The sequence below is a fragment of the Nerophis ophidion genome, linkage group LG26 (genome assembly GCF_033978795.1).
Source record: "Nerophis ophidion isolate RoL-2023_Sa linkage group LG26, RoL_Noph_v1.0, whole genome shotgun sequence".
NCBI lineage: Eukaryota > Metazoa > Chordata > Actinopteri > Syngnathiformes > Syngnathidae > Nerophis > Nerophis ophidion.
The window spans coordinates 14,866,566-14,888,435 of record NC_084636.1 but is presented as its reverse complement, the minus strand read 5'-3'; the positions used below and the strand labels follow the sequence as shown (position 1 = coordinate 14,888,435).

The window sequence follows — 21,870 nt, the reverse complement described above, 5'->3', positions numbered from 1 at the left end:
TTAATATCAACCTCAAGTTGATATAGAGATTTACTGTAAGCATTAAATAAAAAATAATATTTTGACTTATTTTTACCATTTTAGTGACTGAGACCCTCTATACTCCCCAGAAGCCCTAAGGATTAAAAAAAAAATCCATATATTTTGTTATGGTTTGAAAATGAAAAATATCACGGACACCCCTAATTTAAAGCATCTAGGCTGCAGTTTCTCCCTCGTCCACCAGAGAGCGCCACTGAGCCCCACACTGACCCAGCAGTCAGCGGAGCTTGAGCTCCTCCGCCGCAGCCGAGCAGTGCAGTCGAGCCGAGAGGAGAGTGCGGAATGGGCCGCTGTCTCCAACCGCCAATGAAGACACCCTTGCGGATAACATGTCTTCCCGTGTGACTATTTTCCAAATATAACATATCGGATTCGTCGGCAGCGTCGCTTATCTATTTCCCTCCCCAGCCACACGCCTCCGAAAGGCTGAATGGAAGCGGAGGGAGCGGTCGGGTTGTCGGAGGCCGGGGACGGGAGTCCTCTGTCCGGGGCCACAGCATCCGAGGATGCTGACACAGTGGTTGGCGTTAGCTACGGAATGGACACGGCAGACATGGGTAGGTTTTCCATACTCACACCAACAATAATTCATACCATATATTTGTTTAGTCGGACCTTTGTTCGTTTTTTTAAATATAATAGTCCACGGTGAATGTATTGCCAGTCATCTTTAGTCGCTAGCAAGGAGCTGCTTAGCTATGATAGCTGCTAGCTTCGCTGAGTGGATGTGGACAGCAGGTAAAGATTATTGAATGAAGATTATTCTCATTTTTCAGTAGATATATTTATGTCCTCCGGCCATGTATTTGTACGCACATTAAACCACTTGCTTGACTCATCTATTAGGGTTATGTGGGAGGGTTTAGTTAACGGAAGATTTAGACTGGGGATGAATTGATAACTGGCATGACGGTGTTTTAACGAGCAGGGGCGTACATAGAGGGAAGAGTTTGGGGCTGTCACGCCAAATTTCTTCCCCCCTATAACCCCCCCCCCCCCCCCCCATTTACTTCCGGGGTCATGATTAATACATTTTGATAACGCTAAATTATAAAAATATAACACTTTATTATAAAAATGAGTGAAAGACTAGGAAAAAAAAAAAAAAAGCAATGGCCGCGGCAGTGTGAGCGTTTCAGATGTAATTAGACACATTTACTAGGATAATTCTGGAAGATCCCTTATCTGTTTATTGTTTTAATAGTGTTTTAGTGAGATTTTAAAGATTATAAAGACATACCTCGAGGTCGGATGGCTGCGGTAAACACACAGTGTCTCAGAGTGAAGCCGAGGAGCCAAGCTCACAGCTGCCTTTTTTTACATGACAGCTGCTGCAGGACAATGAATAATCAATCCATTGATGCCTCCAGTAAGATATATATCACAATGTCCCCATCCAAAAACATGCTGGTTGATGTAGAGAAAACATGTTCGCTTGACCGCTCTGTGTTAAAGCTTCACAACAACAAAGAAACACCGGCTGTGTCTCGGTGCTAAAGACAGCTGCAATCCACCGCTTTCCACCAACAGCATTGTTCTTTATAGTCTCCATTATTAAATGAACAAATTGCAAAATATTAAGCAACACAGATGTGCAAAATACTGTGTAATTATGCGATTAAAGCAGACGACTTTTAGCTGTGTGTGGTGCAGCGCTAATATTTCGTTACAGTCCGTGGCGTCACGCGTAAGCGTCATCATTCCGCGACGTTTTCAACAAGAAACTTGCGGGAAATTTAAAATGGCAATTTAATAAACTAAAAAGGCAGTATTGGCATGTGTTGCTATGTTAATATTTCATCATTGATGTATAAACTATCAGACTGCGTGGTCGGTAGTAGTGGGTTCCAGTAGGCCTTTAGGACACCGCCTGCTATATAAACCTGTTGTTAACCTTCGACATCTACTGGCACTTATATGCACTAATACAGTATTTTTCAACATTTTTGAGCCAAGGTGCATTTTTTTTGCTTTGAAAAAAATCCAGAGGCACACATATTTGCCAACCTTGAGACTAGGGCTGGGCGATATTGGCTTTTATTAATATTGCGATAATTTTATGCCATATTGCGATATACGATATATATATTACGATATTTTGCCTTGGCCTTGAATGAATACTTGATGCATATAATCACAGCGGTATGATGATTCTATGTGTCCACATTAAAACATTCTTCATACTGCATTAATGTATGCTCCTTTTAAACTTTCATGCAGAGAGGGAAATCACAACTAAGTCAGTTGACCAAAACTGTTTATATTAAATACTTTTCATTCTCTCACGGGTGACTTTTTAAATGAAAGAACAAATTAGTTGTGTTGCTACCTTTTTGTAATAACACTTCTTCTGCGTACTTCGCATATTGCTGTTGTCTGCTGAATATCTTCCCACTTGAAGCCAAACCACGATGATGGATCCCCTGCTCTTTATTTTATTGTTCTTCCTCCATTTGTGATCAGTTTCGTACCTTCTGTCTCTTGTATTGTCACAAGCTCCGCTCCGCTCTGCTTGTACGACCTCTTAGCTAACGTTAGCCATGCTGCTACCTCTCTGGTCGGCGAGAGCGTATGACGCCAGACGCGCAACAGTATGTGACGTATGTAAGAGGGCGGGCTTGTTTTACGTCTCTGTGAGAAGGAGAGACGAGGAGGCGTGAGAAACGCCTGTATTTTAATGCCTGCAGCTAAAAGCAGCTGCGTGAGAACATATAATAGAATATTACGATGTAGTCATTTTCTATATCGCACAGAGACAAACATGCGATATATCGTTTATATCGATATATCGCCCAGCCCTACTTGAGACCTCTGATTTTGGTTGGAGTGGGGGAGCGTGGTTGGGGGCGGGGCGGGGTTAAGCGGGGAGGAGCCGTAGATGTTATTGTCACATATGCATGTGGAATAAATGGCAGTATTATCCTGTTTAAGAGTGTCACAACATTGTTTACGGCAGACAAACTGCTTTACGGTAGACGAAAACGGGACTGCTGTTGTTGTGTGTTGTTACCGCGCTGGGAGGACGTTAATGAAACCGCCTAACAATAAACCCACATAAGAAACCAAGAACTCGCCCTCGATCATTCTACAGTTATAACGTCATTGGGTAGACACGCTGTTTACATTGTGGGAAAGCGGACGTGAAAACAGGCTGTCCTCACTCAGGTCCGCATGGAGCTGGAGGGGGCGTGGCCTCCAGCTCCGCCTGAATTTCGGGAGATTTTCGGGAGAAAATTTGTCCCGGGAGGTTTTCGGGAGAGGCGCTGAATTTCGGGAGTCTCCCGGAAAATCCGGGGGGGTTGGCAAGTATGGAGGCACACCATCTGCAGAAATGATTAAAAAAACGAAACTGAGTTGACAAAAAAAAATCGTTGTCGCAATTGTTGGATACGAATTGAAACCATAACCAAGCATGCCTCACTATAGTTCTTGTCTTAAAGTAGGTGTACTGTCACATCACCCTGTGACTTATTTTGACGTTTTTTTGCTGTTTTCCTGTGTAGTGTTTTAGTTCTTGTCTTGCGCTCCTATTTTGATGCCTTTTCCTGTTTTGCCGGTATTTTCCTGTAGCAGTTTCATGTCTTCCTTTAGGGCTGGGCGATATGGCCTTTTATTAATATCTTGATATTTTTAAGCCATGTCACAATACACAATATTTATCTCAATATTTTGTCTTAGCCTTGATTGAACACTTGATGCATATAATCACAGCAGTATGATGATTCCATGTGTCTACATTAAAACATTCTTGTTCATACTGCATTAATATATGCTACTTTTAAACTTTCATGCAGAGAGGGAAATCACAACTAAGTCAATTTAGCAACACTGTATTTATTAAACAGTTATTAAGCAGTGGCACAAACATTCATGTCTCATTTCAAAACAGAAAGTGCAAGATCGTCAGAGACATTTTAAAACAAGCTATTAGTGCACTTTTATGTGTGATGTCACTAAGATGACATATCAAAACAACACTAAATTAAAGTGCGCTTTTTGTACAGAATGCCACTATAATAGTTTAAAAATACAAATAAAAGTGCACTTTAGTGCACGATGTCACACAAGATATTTCAATAACGGTCAAACAAAAATGAGCTGCATAACCGTAAATCAAATAGTGTATGTCTTTTGCAATGTGGTAGGTTCCTGCGGACGTTATCTCCTTCTGTTGTTAACTTTTTTTTTCATTTGATGTTGAAGTGGAAATGGTTGCTTAGCATTTTGTTGGTGTTGCACTGAACGGAGATGTTTACATGCAGAGTTTCAAGCACTCTTCATTCACCAGCGGGTGACTTTTGAAATGATGCTACAAATTAGCAGTAATGCTACTTTTTGTAGCAACGCTTTAGCCGCATACTTGACATATTACGATTGTCTGTTCAACATTGCCCCGCTTGAAGCCAAACCACCGCCAGACGATGGACCATGTGCTGGTTTTCTTGGGAATTAATTCTTCCTTTATTTGTTACCAGGTTGGCACCTTCTTTCTCTCGTGTTACCACTCGCACTGCACCACTAGCATCACAGATAACATTAGACATTCCGCTACCTCTCGGCTCCGCGGGAGCATGTGACATTGCAAGTTTGTGACGTATGTAAGAAGGTGCTTGTTTTATGTCTCTGTGAGAAGCAGAGGCAAGAAAGTGTGAGAAGAGCCTGTAGTGTAATGCCCGCAGATAAAAGCAACTGCGTGAGGACGTATACTCAAATATCACGATAGTCATTTTCTATATCACACAGAGACAAACCCGCGTAATATCGAATATAACTAGAAATAATGTCTAATTTTGCAAAAAATATAGTATCACACATTCAAACCATTTTTTAAATAGAACTAAATACTAATAATATTGATTTCAAAGCAAGTTATCCATCAAATTGTGCAATGTAAAAGTAGCAATAGATTTCATGGTAAAATTGTGAAATTTACTGTGGTTTTTAAAGCATTTTTCTCAAAATGAAAAAAAAAGAAGCTTTTTTTACTGTAATAAACTGTGTTGCCGTTTCGGCATACAAAAATCTACAGTTGCTGATTTGCGTTAAAAACAACAAAAGAACAAACTGGCGTCTCTGGTGCCAAAATTTTACTGAAAAATGTCAGAGCTTTTTTTACAGTAAAAAAAGCTAATGTAAGTTTTTTGGTAAAATTCTGTCAACTGAGCTGCCTTTTTTTTACCATTAAAAAAAAAACAGTACTGTTTTTCCATTTACAGTAATATATACTAAACTTTGAGGTGAAATTATTGCAACTCACCATATTTTATTCACATTTTAGTTTTTAAAAAATCTACTAATAAAATTGTGTAGTAATAGTATTGTCTGTGAGACGCGGCCCTCTTGGGCCAAACATACCGTATTTTTGGACTATAAGTCGCAGTTTTTTTCTTAGTTTGGCAAGGAGTGCGACATATACTCAAATGATTTACTGTATGTGTGAAATTAACGCATTACTGTAAAATATCAAATAATATTATTTATCTCATTCGCGGAAGAGACGGAGAAAATGTCAGCAATCATCACACACACGTCAGCAATCGTCACATACACGTCAACCAATAAGAATTCAGCAGGGGAGGGTCATTTCAGAAGTGCATTGTGGGTCATGGAATGCTAACTGCTATATGCTACTGCCATAGCTATTAAAATGGATCATTTCATTGTTGGCGGTAACTTATAAAAACTAAGAAGGGCTGAACAAAAATGGCACCGAAAAGGAAATCATTTACTGCAGATTACACAATATCAAATAATATTACAGTTATTTATCTCATTCGCGGAAGAGACCAAGAAAATGTCAGCAATTGTCACACACACGTCAGCAATCGTCACATACACGTCAACCAATAAGAATTCGGCAGGGGAGGTTCATGGCAGAAGTGCATTGTGGGTCATGGAATGCTAACTGCTGTATGCTATATGCTACTGCCGTAGCTATTAAAATCATTATTTCCATCGTTGGCGGTAACTTATAAAAACTGAGAAGGGCTGAACAAAAATTGGACCAAAAAGGAGATAATGTACTGCAGATTACAAGCTGGACGTAGTGAAATATGCAGCAGAAAACGATGAAGCGGCGCATACCTTAGGAGTTGGCAGAGTTAATTTAGAAGCGACATCGAGGAAGAAGATTTCATCGGATTTAGTGATTAAGAGTGACAGATTGTTTGGTAAACATATAGCATTTTATACATGTTATAGTTATTTGAATGACTCTTACCATAATATGTTATGTTAACATACCAGGCACCTTCTCAGTTGGTTATTTATGCGTCATATAACGTACACTTATTCAAAACAAGAGGGAACCATCTAAAAGACAAAAGCCCAGAGCTCCTGTGCAATAAATGTAAAGGTAAAATATAGTGTAGAAAGGCACCCAATTGCAGAAAATGTAGTTGTGATTTTTAAAATGTTCTTTCAGGGTTTGTGTGGTAGGATTCAGCACAAAGGGTGCTCACATTCTTGCATCTTCCCCGTTAAAAAACAACATACCCAATCTAAACTTACCGGTAAACGCATTGCTGTCTGAGAACGTAAGATACTCAATTGTGCACATTAAACTTACAAGCTGTGCTTTCTTAGAACAGACTGATCATTCTACTGTATACTGAGAGGAAAATGACATGGAGTTTTTACAGTGCGTGTAAAGACTGCTACAAAAAATAGGACGCCACAACATCCGCCAGAAGTAATAAATAATAACAGATTTTATCTATTGCGTACTTTTCATTTAAATAAAATCTTAAAGTGCTACAGTCCAAACAAATATTTAAAAAAACAAAAGCTTAGCCACTAAACAGATGAAATACTAAGACTAAAACACTATATGTGAGGCATGAGAAACACAAAACATGAAAGATGTTTTTTTTCCTCAATGTCTTTTCATCTTAGTTATTAAAAAAATACTTGGTAAAAATGTTTCAGTATGTGTATAAGTGCTTTTTAAACATATTTTAAAATACCCCACTTATATGGATAACATTGATAATTTTGTTCAAGATAAATATACATTTTCATATCGTCACATCCCTAATTGTCACGCAAGTGTAAAAATAAGTTACCAGTCACACTGGTCAAAAGTATGGGAACAGCGATTACTGCTTTAAACGTGAGTCCTACGTATTTCATCAAACTCCTCTTAACACAACTTGTTAAAGCTTCTCCTTTAGAAAAAAGAAGTGTGACAACGATTAATCAATTCCAAAAATATAAAATTTATATCGTGTTGCTTCTTTTAATGATCTGTTACAAGGGGACAGCATAGCGAGGTTGGGAGAGTCGCCGTGCCAGCAATCCGAGGGTTCCTCGTTCAATCCCCATCTTCTACCAATTTCGTTGTGTCCTTGAGCAAGACACTTCCCCCTTGAGCCTGATGGGTCGTGGTTAGGGCCTTGCAAGGCAGCTCCCGCCATCAGTGTGTGAACGTGTGTGTGAATGGGTGAATGTGGAAATAGTGTTAAAGCGCTTTGAGTACCTTGAAGGTCGAAAAGCACTATACAAGTATAACCCATTTACCATTTACCATTAAAAATGGATAAAATCCGGACTTTATAGAGTGCCAGGTAATGTAAATACGCGGACATCATTTCTGCACTGCTGCAGCAATTAAATGTTGATGATGTGCGTTTTTTTAGATAAAAGTAATAAAGGTTATATTAAAGTGAACATTTTTTGTTTATGTTAACTTTTTTTCCTATATTACACAAAGTTTTATCCGATTACTTGAAGAAACAAATTGATAGAACAATTATTAAACAATACATAACTGGAGCCCTGTAGCTTATTAATAATAATTTACTTCTACACAATGTTACCTAAACATTGCCTTGTTTATTTTGATGGGAAAAATTAGACGCTGGAATCGATTTAAAGGTGCACTTTTTTGGGATTTTTGCTTATCGTACACAATCATTATATAAGACATGTCGACGGATGTATATTATGTATGCATTTTATCTCTTAAATAAACATAAATAAAAGTCTGCTTAATAGGAGGTCCTCTATTCCCCAAAACCCTCAATAAATAACCATCCAAAAAGCATTAACAATTCTCAATTAACATCTCGCAACTTGAATATTAACCAAATATTAGTGATATTGTTTGTCACGACCTATTAGGCCAGGCTTTTCTTTGTTTTAGTTTTTTGGTGTTTTTTCTTTAGTTTTTGGCTTTACTTCCTGTTTTACGTTTTTACTTTGGTTCCACTTACTGTTTTGTTTGTATTGCTTGCCCTGGCTTTACTTTATTTCAGAGAGATTCACTCATCACCTGCGGCTTGTTTGCGTTTATTTTCTCACCTGGTGTTGGAGGGCTATTTAAGCTACAGTAGTCTCTTTTTCTTTCTTTGTTGTGGGATCATACCAAATGTTTGGCATCTTGGTATTCAGAGGAACTTTCACGGTTTGTGGCATTTTTCACTTCTTCTTCTTGTTAGCCCCCTTTAGTTATTTTCTTCTTGCACAGTTTCCCTGTGCTTGCTTTGTGCATATCCGTGTTATACTCTACCTTGGAATTTTGGACCTTTTGATAATAAATACCCATTTACCTGCACGTTGCCCGCTGTCTCCTGCTTTTTGGAGTCACAATCCTTCGCTACAAAGAGTATTCCTAACAATTGTTTTTATAAGCGCTGATGCAAACTATTTATAGTGGCGCTGTGATCACGTGCTTTGCGTTCATATTTCAGTGTTTGTTGAATTTTTGTTGCGTTTCATTTGATTGTAAAATATGTCGATCGGAAGAGGGTGTGACATTCATATTTTGTCAATATCCAGTGTTTTATCATTCATAGAAAAAAAATTGAATTCCATTACATTGTGTAAGGCGGTCTGACATAACGTTTTTAGCATTCAATCAGACATTATTGTGAGGTTTTGTATTAGTGTTCCTAAAAATAGATATACCGGCCCCCCAGACACATTTTTTCCTCTAAATGTGGCCCCCGAGTCAAAATAATTCCCCAGGCCTGATGTAGAGAATGGGTTTCACTATCAAAAGCGCTTCGAGTCTCTCGAGAAAAGCACTATATAAATATAATTCACTTCACAATTGTGAACGATCGGCAAAATAAAAAAAGTGCTGTTCCCCTTTAAGTTCATACAATCTTATTTATTTGGAAGACTTCCTCATGCACCCATTCTGCAATGCCTGTCCTTTTATTACTTCAACTAACAACCGGTTATTAATTTGTTTTACGTAGGTTGTCATTGATACTTTAGTAAAAGCTTAGTTTTTATCCATACTGTATTTTCAACTATATATGATGTCGAAGTACAACATGGGAGGGACCATTCAGTGATAGAAAGGTTTTTAAAGAAAAAATAATAATGTAGCCTTAATGTGCTTCTGTTCCTCCCCAGTGCAACACATCCACAAACAGCCTATTTTGTGTACATGAGTGTAAATATAAATGCTGGAGAGCTTGCTCAATGTTGCGTCTTGTGGGCTGCAGTGTTGAAGTCAGCTGCTCGAGTTGTGTGAAGACAGTGTTGTGTGGGTGGGGCAGCTGGCTTCTTCCAAGAAGCAGTGGGAGCTCCTCCGAACAAACAAGCAGCATGCTCCTACTCAACTCCCTCTAGCCTTCAACCACCAACACAATTTGTTGCGTGATGCTGGTACCCCAAAAAACTTAGCGTCATAGGAAATCATGTTTGTATGTAATCGGTTCCAGGGTCAAACTGTAACCATTACAAAACCTTTGACTGTACAGACAGTCACATTTTAACTATGGATTTCAAAATTATCGCATGTGATTACTGGTAAAAACAAGTATCCAATTGTTCATGTATAAATGCAATTAAATCACACAATTTATGTTGACTGCACATGGGCACATTTTCCTCGACGATATTTTGACCTACAAATTATTGCCGGTAAACGATAGTATTTCCATTATTGTTTTGAGACCAAATTCATGAGAATCAGAATCAGAAATACTTTATTAATCCCTGAGGGGAAATTAACATTTTCAGCACAATCCCATTCAAGATCAGACAAACATTACAGGGAGACAGAACAGGATCACTGACGGTTCTGTCAACATCCGCCGCCCCTTATTAAAACGCTGAGATAAAGGTAAACAATGGGGGGGAGAAAAAAAATTGTTCAAGCCTGGGCCCCTGCAGCGGTGTTTTAGACTGAGGCCAAGGGAAAAAACAACTCATAGCCATAGCACGCATCCCTCTTACACACATGTAAGAGCATTAAACATCAAAAATCAAAGGACATTAAAGACATTAAAAGAGCAGAGCTGATGCAACCAGCCACTTCTACATACAGCTACGAATAAAAAGTAAAAGAAACATATACACTGTGGTGGCCTCTGCGGTGTTCCACGCCATCGTCTGCTAGGGTGGAGGGCGCATGGCCAGAGACAGGAGCAGGCCCAACAAAGCAACCAAGAGAGCCAACTCTACTCTCGGCCTCCCACTAACTCGGCCAGTGTCCAGCCTGCACAGATGAGCGAGGATGCGTCTAAGGAGACCGAGGTGTTCAATACCTGCTCATTCAGCCAAGACACTGTAAAGCCTGTCTGTCCTGGCGCTCACTGCTAGCTCCGCAGCCCTGTCTTCATCTGCATCTCCTCCAGTTTCTCCAAACGGACTCTGGTGTGGCAGAGACCCAGCAGCTGGTCTCCATGGCCAAAAGTGAAGTGAAGTGAAGTGAAGTGAAGTGAAGTGAAGTGAAGTGAAGTGAAGTGAAGTGAAGTGAAGTGAAGTGAGTTATATTTATATAGCGCTTTTTCTCTAGTGACTCAAAGCGCTTTACAGAGTGAAACCCAATATCTAATTTTTACATTTCAACCAGTGTGGCTGGCACTGGGAGCAGGTGGGTAAAGTGTCTTGCCCAAGGACACAACGGCAATGACTAGGATGGCGGAAGCGGGTATCGAACCTGCAACCCTTAAGTTGCTGGCACGGCCGCTCTACCAACTGAGCTGTACCACCTCAAAAGGCTCCCGGGAGGCAGATCCAGAAGTCCGCAAAAAAGCACCGCAGAAGTCACGAAAGTGCCACCCCTTGTCACACAGTCCCAAAGGGTCCCGACTAAAAGGCAAATATATATATATATATATATATATATATATATATATATATATATATATATATATACGTATATGTATATATGTATATGTATATATATATGTATATGTATATGTATATGTATGTATATATGTATGTATATATATATATATGTATATGTATATATGTATATGTATATATTTATATGTATATGTATGTATATGTATATATATATATATATATATGTATATGTGTATATATATATATATATGTATATGTGTATATATATATATATATATATATGTATATGTGTATATATATATATATGTATATGTATATATATATATATATATATATATATATATATATATATATACAAACCCCATTTCCATATGAGCTGGGAAATTGTGTTAAAGGTAAATAAAAACAGAATGCAATGATTCGCAAATCCTTTTCAACCCATATTCCGTTGAATGCACTACAAAGACAAGATATTTGATGTTCAAACTCATAAACTTTATTTTTTTTGCAAATAATAATCAACTTGGAATTTCATGACTGCAACATGTGCCAAAGTCGTTGGTAAAGAGCATGTTCACCACTGTGTTACATCACCTTTTCTTTTAACAACACTCAATAAATGTTTGGGAACTGAGGAAACTAAATGTTGAAGCTTTGAAAGTGAACTTCTTTCTCATTCTTGTTTTTTGTAGAGCTTTAGTTGTTCAACAGTCCGGGGTCTCCGCTTTTGTAGTTTACGCTTCATAATGCGCCACACATTTTCGATGGGAGACAGGTCTGGACTGCAGGCGGGCCAAGAAAGTACCTGCCCTCTTTTACTATGAAACCACGCTGTTGTAACACGGGGCTTGGCATTGTCTTGCTGAAGTAAGCAGGGGCGTCCATGATAATGTTGCTTGGATGACAACATATGTTGCTCCAAAACTTGTATGGACCATTCAGCATAAATGGTGCCTTCACAGATGTGTAACTTACCCATGCCTTGGGCACTAATACACCCCCATACCATCACAGATGCTTGCTTTTGAACTTTGCGCCTATAGCAATCCGGATGGTTATTTTCCTCTTTGTTCCGGAGGACACCATGTCCAAAGTTTCCAAATATAATTTGAAATGTGGACTCGTCAGACCAAAGACCACTTTTCCACTTTGCATCATCCATCTTAGATGAGCTCGGGCCCAGCGAAGCCAGCGGCGTTCCTTGGTGTTGTTGATAAATGGGTTTTGCTTTGCATAGTAGAGTTTTAACTTGCACTTACAGATGTAGCGACCAGCTGTAGTTACTGACAGTGGTTTTATGAAGTGTACCTGAGCCCATGTGGTGATATCCTTTACACACTGATGTCGGTTTTTGATGCAGTACCGCCTGAGGGATCAAAGGTCCGTAATATCATCGCTTACGTGCAGTGATTTCGCCAGATTCTCTGAACCTTTTGATGATTTTACGGACCGTAGATGGTAAAATCCCCTAATTCTTTGCAATAGCTCGTTGAGAAATGTTGTTATAAAACTGTTCGACAATTTGCTTACAAATTGGTGACTCTCGCCCCATCCTTGTTTGTGAATTACTTAGCATTTCATGGAAGCTGCTTTTAGATTAGATTAGATTAGATAGTACTTTATTTATTCCGTCAGGAGAGTTCCTTCAGGAAAATTACAATTTTCAGCACAATCCCATTCAAGATCAGACAAACATTAAAGGGAGACAGAACAGGATCGCTGACGGGTCTGCCGGCTTCCAGCGCCCCTTACAAAAAAAAGATGAGATACAGGTAAACAACGGGGGGAGAAAAAAATTGAAGATTAAAATAAAATAAAAAAATCGGTCTTAGCCTGGGCCCTGGAGAGGGGGTTCAGACTGAGGCCAAGGGAAAAAAACAACAACTCATAGCCATAGTACACATCCCTCTTACATGTGTGTAAGAGGGAAACATCAAACATCAAAGAACACATAGGACATTAAAGCAGCAGATACAACCAGACACTTCTACATACAGCTATGAATAAAAAGTAAAAGAAACATATCCACTGTGGTGGCCTCTGCGGTGTTCCACGCCATCGTCCGCTGGGGTGGAGGGAGGATGGCCAGAGACAGGAGCAGACCCAACAAAGCAACCAAGACAGCCGACTCCACTCTTGGCCAGTGTCCAGTCCGCATGGATGAGCGATGATACGTCCAAGGAGACTGAGGTGTCCGACACCTGCTCACCCAGCCAAGACACCGCGAAGCCTCTCCGTCCCAGCGGTCAGTGCCAGCCCCGCAGCCCTGTCCCCTCATCCGCATCTCCTCCAGTCCCTCCAAAGCGACTCCGGTGTGGCAGACACCCAGCAGCTGGTCTCCATGGCCAAAAGATATGTATATATATATTAGGTAACACACTATTATTCTAAGCAACAGAATAAAAATCTAAGCTTTTTTATTTATTTTTGCATTTACTTAAATACAATTTATTCACATTTTATTACTTATACTGTAAAACACTTGTAATATGACCTTCACTCTTATCCTTAACACTTTAATTTCTTCTTTTTCCTTAACACTGCACAATTTACATTGTGTAATTTTTTTTAATCTTATAAATATACCTGTATATATTTTTTATCGATATTGGCATGCACCTGGAGATAGGTTGATTGGCAACACTATATTGACCCTAGTGTGTGAATGTTGCCTGTCTATCTGTGTTGGCCCTGTGATGAGGTGGCATCTTGTCCAGGGTGCACCCTGCTTTTTGCCCGAGTGCAGCTGTCATAGGCTCCAGCGACCCTGAGAGGGACAAGCGGTAGAAAATGGAAGATTTATATTTTTTTTGATACTATCCTTTTTTCACACAAGATGTAAACATCATTTCTATTCAAAATGCAGGCAAACAACATATTGTGTATGTCAACATATAAAAGATAGCAATGAACTATCAGCAATTTAAAAAAAAGGTTAATTTCTATTTCTTTTTTCACCTTTTCAGACACAATCTTGTTCAGCATGTCTGAAACATTCTTTGCTTCTTTATTGTGTGTTGTGCTGTAGAGTAAGCCTTCCAGAAGCACAAAAAGTGATTCCATTTGCCTTGTCCTGATGTGTCCCTTCTCATAAGATTGGGATCTTCATTCAAGATATTTGACGTCATGAAAAAAAACGTAGAGGATGACACAGTTTGCTTACGTCTTATAAAACACTGCTGTTGCTGCTTCTGGCTGCAGGGGGGAAGTGGGGTTACAGTCACTTACAGTGTTTGTCTGCTATGTAAATGCGTTCATCATAGCTAAGGCATTTATTCACCTTAACTGCAAAGAAATTGGGACATTAATTAGTAGCATGTGGTAATTGTTTTTCACATTTTCATATTTATTTCTCAGTTGTAGCTCTATGCAGACATATACAGCACCTGTCAAAAGTTTGGACTATTTGACATGCTATTGATTGAAAAAGCGTATTCTAACATTTGTCTGGCACTGCAAGTGAGATATCTAAATTCCAGAGCGGTATTCTTTTTATATATATGATTATGGCTTAGCACTTTTGTCATTGTGCTCTGAATTACACTTAGCAAATGTAATTATGTTTTCAAAAGCTAGTGTGTATTGTATATATTTTAGTTTGAGTGTGAGTTCTCAGTTTGTATGCAGGAGGATTAAAGAAAAGCTGTTAATCCTGTTTACCACAATACTTGGTGGAGGCGTGGGCCATGATTTAGTGCTGTGCGATATTAAATGCTGTAGTGCGACATAAACATGTCTCTCATACCATATAATTCTCTATTGTTTATATAATAATTTTAACGTCTGACTGCTGCTTTAGAAGACACTTAAGCACAACAAAAGCTAAACCAACAAAACCCAAAAAGGATCTCCTTTGTTTGAATTAAGTCAGGTGCCGACCGAACAAGGGTAAACAGCAAAACATGCCGCCATCAAGGAGTTTCTGTCGACTCTATTCTTTTTTCTTTTCTGTCACTAGGAGGCACGACAAGAAAAACGGTACAGAATTCAGTGTTTCCCCCAGAAAATATGTTATTTAAGGTGGTGACTCTCCAGGGGGAGAGGACCGGGGAAGTAGGTGGGTGTAAGGATCAGAGTATCTCGGCCAGTCGCCATCATGTCTCCACTTCGTCGCTGCCACCACAGCCTGGGGACAATAGACTACAGACTCTGGTGACGTAGGCCGGCTTCGTCGCGTGATGAAGCCTACAACTTTTGGTCGTGTTTTCCGCTCCATTTGCTGAATGGCAATATACGATATATATCTTGATATTTGTTCTGTAAAGTAAAAACAAAATAGTCCTAGTTACCTGAGGTACTAAAATAATGACTTAAAAAGTAAAATTAATGAATTACTTTAAGTAAGCGTTTGCAATAACCGTTTGAAAAAAATAGTTAAAAGTGGGGCCACATGCTGACATATGCTCAACTCCATCCATCCATCCATCCATCCCTCCCTCCATCCATGCATCCATCCATCTATCTATCCATCCATTTTCTACCGCTTGTCCCTTTTGATATCTCTGCTTGATTTATTACAGCATTTGGGAAGACTGCAGTTGATTTTTATAAGTAAATGTTATATTTTTATCAACATGTGATAGCAGGGAACCTGTCATTCAAAACTAGGCTGCTACATTCTTAATGATTAATGTAACTTTAGCTGAAAAAAATAGTACAATAGCAATAGGAGAGACTATTCATCACTGAAAACCATGTAGTTCATGTAGGCTTTATGATGCACTTACATTATTATATCAACTAACAGAGACAGAAACTCTTCATTAAACATAATGTTTGGTTTTTTTTGCTCTTTGCTTCAACACAGCTCAATCAACACAGAAAAAAGTCAAGTGAAATAACTTAGTTTTTAACTGTAAGTCAATATTGCTTGTCTTTCTCTCAGACGGACAGGGCTTTGCTGTCTGTAACACACGCACATACGCGCACACACTGCAAAATGAGCTAACGTTACACTAACAGCTAATTAGCCTTCACCTCAAGGACTGCGAGCAAGCTGAGCTGCCGCTTGTTTCTAGAACGTCAAGGGGCTCATAGTGATGTTACTAGTAGTTGACTGGGAAGTGTTTATAATAATTTTGGGAGAGTCCGCTGCCTTACCTGCTAAAAACACCTTTCTGCTCGCTCCACGTTACATGCGTTCTGAATACGCACTGCTGATTGGCTGTTACCGCTCTGCGTGTAAATAATCAGATGGTTCTGTGGGTGGGACAATGCTGGGTGCTGGAGAGACATACTGACAGAGGCAGATGCAGAACTAAGCAGAGCAGAGCAGCTTGTTAGGACTTCTTTTTGTTTTTTTGTTGAGACTTTGGTTCAGGCGGTGGCTCTCTGTTGTTAAGGCGGCCGCCTTATTAACAAAGCGATGTGGGAAACCCTGAAATTAGTATTAAAATGCGACCAAGTACCGTATTTTTTGGACAATAAGTCGCAGTCTTCTCTACAGTCCAGCGGGGGGGTGAGACCCGGCCACACCAAAAAAAAATTAAAAAATTATTTTTTTGTATTTTTTTATAGTTTGGCCAAGTCTCACCCCCGGCCAAACTACAAAAGAAAACGCAACTTATAGTCCGAAAAATACTGTACTAACGTTACCTCAAAACCATGTAGTGATGAAATAAAAACAAAGTCTTAACAAGCCTGCATGAGTTGTTGTCCAAAGGCAGTGTTTATGACTCGCAGTTCCACAGACACTGAGAAAGTACACATACCATGTCTAGTTTCACATGTGTAGACATAACGGGTGGCCGATTAATCGTCATCAAATTGACATTGACGTTTTGATTAGTGCGATTACGTAACCACCAGAGCCTGAGTTTGTTTTTTGTTTTCTCCGCTGTCACTGGTATTTGAGTAACAGACACGTTCGCCGATCAGAACTTTTGAGCCTTGCATTTCTTCCTCGCTTCAAACAAGTAAAAAATGGTCACTCAGTGCATCCCGCTCCGCACCTGAGCAGTGACGGGCAGTAATAAACTACATCTAGCTAAGCTACATAGCCTAACTACATTTCCCAGTAGCTTTGCTACTTGTTGAACACATAGCTTTTACTGTAGCTTAACTATTTTAGACCCACGTAGCTTGTAGCTTACAAGCTGGAGGAGAGAAAATGGATTGGGAATCCAGGCCAAAGAAATATGGAGAAAATACAATGACCTGGATTAATGACAATATCCATACATATGGTGAAAATCCATTATGATTGGTTGGTGTTCTTAACATTACGGAGTGGTCACTCAGGGGCAAGATAAAGGTGGGGCATCAAAACCAGAAAGCAAAATCATAACAGACACGCACTCATGTCACATGACGACAATGCAATCAGAGACAGAGGGACGACTAAATAAGCAAAAAAATGACAGGAATTCTGTGGATGACGAAGACAATGTCCACAAAAATGTGTGTCCTTGGCCATATTTAGACAAATGTATGTTTAGAGAAAAACAATACCCAAAACCTTAGTTTTTATTTGTTTAAACCAAACTATACTATAAAACTAAACCGCTCTCTTCATCTAAAACATCCAACACAAAATTTAGGAACGCACATTTACATCAGTCTAGTTCATGAAAAGTTTTACTGTACGTAACCATTACGTACAGTAAAGCGTATCTCAGCTGGATTCCGGCGGAAGGCAGTGTACACCTTGGACAAGTCGCTACCTCATCGCAAGGCCAACACCAATAGACAGACAACATTCACACTCATTTTCATACAGTAGGGCAAATTTAGTGTTGCCAATCAACCTATCTCAAGGTGCATGTCTTTGGAGGTGGGAGGAACCCAGACTACCTGGAGGGAACCCACGCAATCACAGGGAGAACATGCAAACTCCACACAGAAAAAGCCCGAGCCCTGGGATCGAACCTAGGACCTTTGTATTGTGAGGCACATGCACTAACCCTGTTTTCAATATGGTATTACTTTCATTTTGTTTTTAAGTAAAAAATAAAAAAAAAACATTTTCAAGATGTTCCAGTATATTAAGAGTAAACCCTGTACTAGTGTGTGTATATAATTTCAAGGGAAATAAAATGCTATATCGTGATGTCAGTTGTTATTGGTATCACGAAATAGCATTTTCTTTCCCTTGAAATTATATACACACCAGGGTGTACTCCGCCTTCCGCCCAATTGTAGCTGTGATAGGCACCAGCGCCCCCCGCGATCCCAAAGGGAATAAGCGGTAGAAATTGGATGGATGGAATTGTTATTCGGATATAAAATGACCTTTATTAGGATATATATTTTTGTCCATATCAGACAGCACAACTGTGAGCTAAGGAATAATCTGTGAAACTTGGAAGCATGATATTGTATTTAACTACTTTGTTTTACCTATAACCTGTTTTGACAATATTTTAATATGATTTATATGTGATATAATATATTGCGAGAATCAGTTTGAATGGAGAATCAATTATCAATGGAATTGTCACTCCACATATTAGAATCGAATTGAACTGTGAGTTGTTGTACTAAGATTCACATTCCTCGACGTTTACAATGACATCTGTAAATGTTGTCAAATATGGATCACGAGTGGGCAGATTTTTAATGTAGCTTTTGTTTTGGATTTTATCAGATTGTACAGGTGTAGGTGTTGTGGTCATCAAAAGCATTACCTGAAAGTGTGTTCTCGGCAGGTATGAGTTTGCAGTTTTAGCTGCTTACTGTACACTCCTTTTACTCACACTGGTCCGAGATGCTGCTCTTTCCAACAACACCAGCTGCTCCCTCACCCGCTTTTACCCCAGTGAGTGTCCACCCATCATGCTCCTTTCCAATGCCTCTAAAAGGGCATTTTCTCTCTCCTGGCGAACAGACTTCCCCAATTTTGGGGGGATCAGCAAGGATCAGTAAACTTCGTTCTGAGCTGATGACTTGGAAATTAAAAAATATAGTGAACTTGCATAAGAGGCTGCCCGTGCGTCTTTTGGCTTTGAGGACTGAGCTGTTTTCAGCTTTCCTTTGAGAAACGTGTGTGACTACCAAAAACAGCTAGACATTCCTGCGCTTACTGCTCTACATAATCTGTGCTTTGGCATGTTTGTGCATCCATTACTTAATCACACAATGCTGTATTACTGCAACTTTCCCAACAGTAGCGTATTTCTCGTCTTCTTTTATATTTCTATTGTGCACGGTGGCATTGGGGGGGCCAGACTTTTTCTCAAGCATGGCACAGATTAGTGCAGTTTTCCCAAACAGTGGGGCGAGCCTGTCTGGGTGTTACCCAGTATTAGCGTCTTTGTAAATGGTTCAACAATCAACAAAACTCCAGCTATAGGTGGCAGCAGTTGTCAAATGAATCAACAAGTTGACCAGGAATTATGACAAAGTATCGATAGTCGGTAAATTCCATAAGTTGTTTTCATTTGAGGCCACATCGCAGTTACCCTTAGAGGTCCATTTGTATGAGTAAATATATATAAATGTTGTTATATAATTGCCTCATGATGTTATTACACAATTGCGTATGCATTTGATTATATGTATTGTACAAATTGATGAATAACTTGCTTTGTAACATAAGTCAGGGTCACAAGCAGATATGCAAATGAATGCGGTACATGTAATGTTTCTGTCAAAAAGTGTCCAAAGAATGGTCCAAAGTGATGGAATCCAAGACAATGCTTGTAGTTTCGCTCTGTTTTTCTCTTTCTCAGAGCCCGAGCGTCAAGGACCAAACTTCAGTTGTGTCCTGGTTAAACTTTAATAAGTAATCTGCCACCCATTATTTAACATCTAAAATTAATTCAAAAACAGAAACAAACTGTATCAAAGTGACCCCCCATGTTTTTTATTTTTTAGTATACTGTCCTTGTTGGAAAAAATTTGGACACCCCTGTAGTTGCATTAGCTAGTTGTAGTGCAGGATAAAAGAGCAATAATGTGCAGATATAAATAAATAGATTACTGTACAGATAAGTATATTGCACTTTTTCATATGTATCCACATTTCTGGATGTATGCTATATTGTTTTTATATTCCAGCGAGTTAATCTGTTTTTTTGGAGGGAATTTAGGGGATTATTATGATGTGTTCAAGAGTCTGATGGCCTGAGGGAAGAAGCTGTTACATAACCTGGAGGTTCTGCTAAGGAGGCTGCAGAACCTCTTACTAGAGTCCAGCAGTGAAAACAGTCCTTGGTGGGTGTGGGAGGAGTCTCTACAGATTTTCTGAGCCCTGGTCAGGCAGCAGCTTTTTGCAATTTCTTGGATAGGAGGAAGAGGAGTACTGATGATCTTTTCCGCCGTCCTCACCACTATCTGCAGACACTTCCAGTCTGAGGCACTGCAGGCTCCAGTCCAGACAGAGATGCAGTTGGTCAGTAGGCTCTCTATAGTGCCTCTGTAGAATTGGGGGAGGAAGCTATACTCTTTTCATCCGACGCAAAAAGTACATCCGCTGCTGAGCTCTTTTTACAAGAGCTCGGGTGTGTAGGGACCAGGTCATATTGTCAGTTATCTGCACCCCCAGGAACTTGGTGTTGCTTATGATCTCCCCTGCTGTGCCATTGACGAAGATTGGAGTCTGGCTGGACTGGTGCCTCCTGAAGTCGACCATGATCTCCAGGGTCTTGTCGACGTTCAGGACCAGGTTGTTGGTTCTGCACCAGTCAACCAGATGTTTCAAGTCCATGTCGTTGTCACGATTGAGGCCCACTACTTTTGTGTCATCTGCATACTTCACAATGTGGTTAGTAGTGGACCTGGCACAGCAGTCATGGGTCATCAGTGTGAACAGCAGTGGACTCAAGACGTAGCCCTGGGGGGAGCCTCATAACTTACTTCACCTGTACTGTAAGTTATGAGGATATATAATAATATCAAGTAAAATAAACTCTTTATTTGGAGAAAGTGCTAGTCAACAACTTACTTGACACATACTGTAAACTGTAGAGGTGATTAAAAAAAACTACAAAAATAATAACAAGAAAAGCCCTTGGAGAGTGCAGACTTCTGCCAGGCCATAGCTCTTATCTTCCAATCTCCAAACAGTAAAAAAGTCCTGAATCCAGACGGTGATCCGCATCAGCCCCAAAACGTAATCACTTGTTGCTTATCCCATTTCTGACAATCCTGAAAGGTTGATGAAAAAAAAATGCCCACAACTTTTTGCCTACACACGCACACAGTAACACATGGAGCGTAAATGTAAGCTGATATAGTAAATGAAGTAGATACAGATCAGGCCCAAAATCTAATCAGTTGTTCGTAATCATTTTCTGAAAATTTCATGAAAATCTGCCCATACTTTTTCAGTTATTTTGCCAACTAACAAAAAAACGTCAACAATTACATAACATTAGGGCAGAGGTAAATATGATCCACCTCACTCATCAATCCATCAATCCCTTTTCTACCACTTATCCCTTTTGGGGTGGTGGAGGGTGCTGGAGCCTATCTACAATCGGGTGGAAGGCGGTGTACACCCTGGACAAGTCGCCACCTCATCGCAGGGCCAACACATATAGACGACATTCACACTCACATTATCACACAAGGGCCAATTTAGTTTTGCATGTCTTTGGAGGTGGGAGGAAGCCGAAGTACCCAGAGGTAGTAACCCACGCAGTCACAGGGAAAACATGCATTCTCCACACAGAAAGATCCCGAGCGCAAGATCGAACCCAGGTTCTTCGTATTGTGAGGCAGACGCACCAACCCCTGTCCCACCGTGCTGCCCAACCAACCTCACTATTTAAATTCAGGGGTTGGGGAGCTTGAAAAAAATTATGTCTTATGTAGGAAAATGACGGAAAAGAATTGAGAACC

At 39.7% G+C, this 21,870-nt stretch overlaps 1 protein-coding gene across 4 annotated transcripts in view; it reads left to right on the top strand.

Moving 5' to 3' along the window:
• Window positions 1–21: 21 nt before the first annotated feature.
• Window positions 22–21,870, top strand: part of pip5k1ca (phosphatidylinositol-4-phosphate 5-kinase, type I, gamma a) — a 75,098-nt gene continuing 53,249 nt past the window's right edge. Inside the window, exons 1-2 of one of the 4 annotated variants that reach the window (XM_061887822.1) lie at window positions 22–381; window positions 451–599. In XM_061887822.1, the coding sequence (XP_061743806.1) occupies window positions 473–599 (127 nt within the window). In that variant the 5' untranslated portion in view covers window positions 22–381; window positions 451–472. Of the gene's footprint in view, window positions 600–21,870 lie in introns of all 4 variants that reach the window. The other 3 variants (XM_061887821.1, XR_009804350.1, XM_061887824.1) reach the window with 3 other exon arrangements.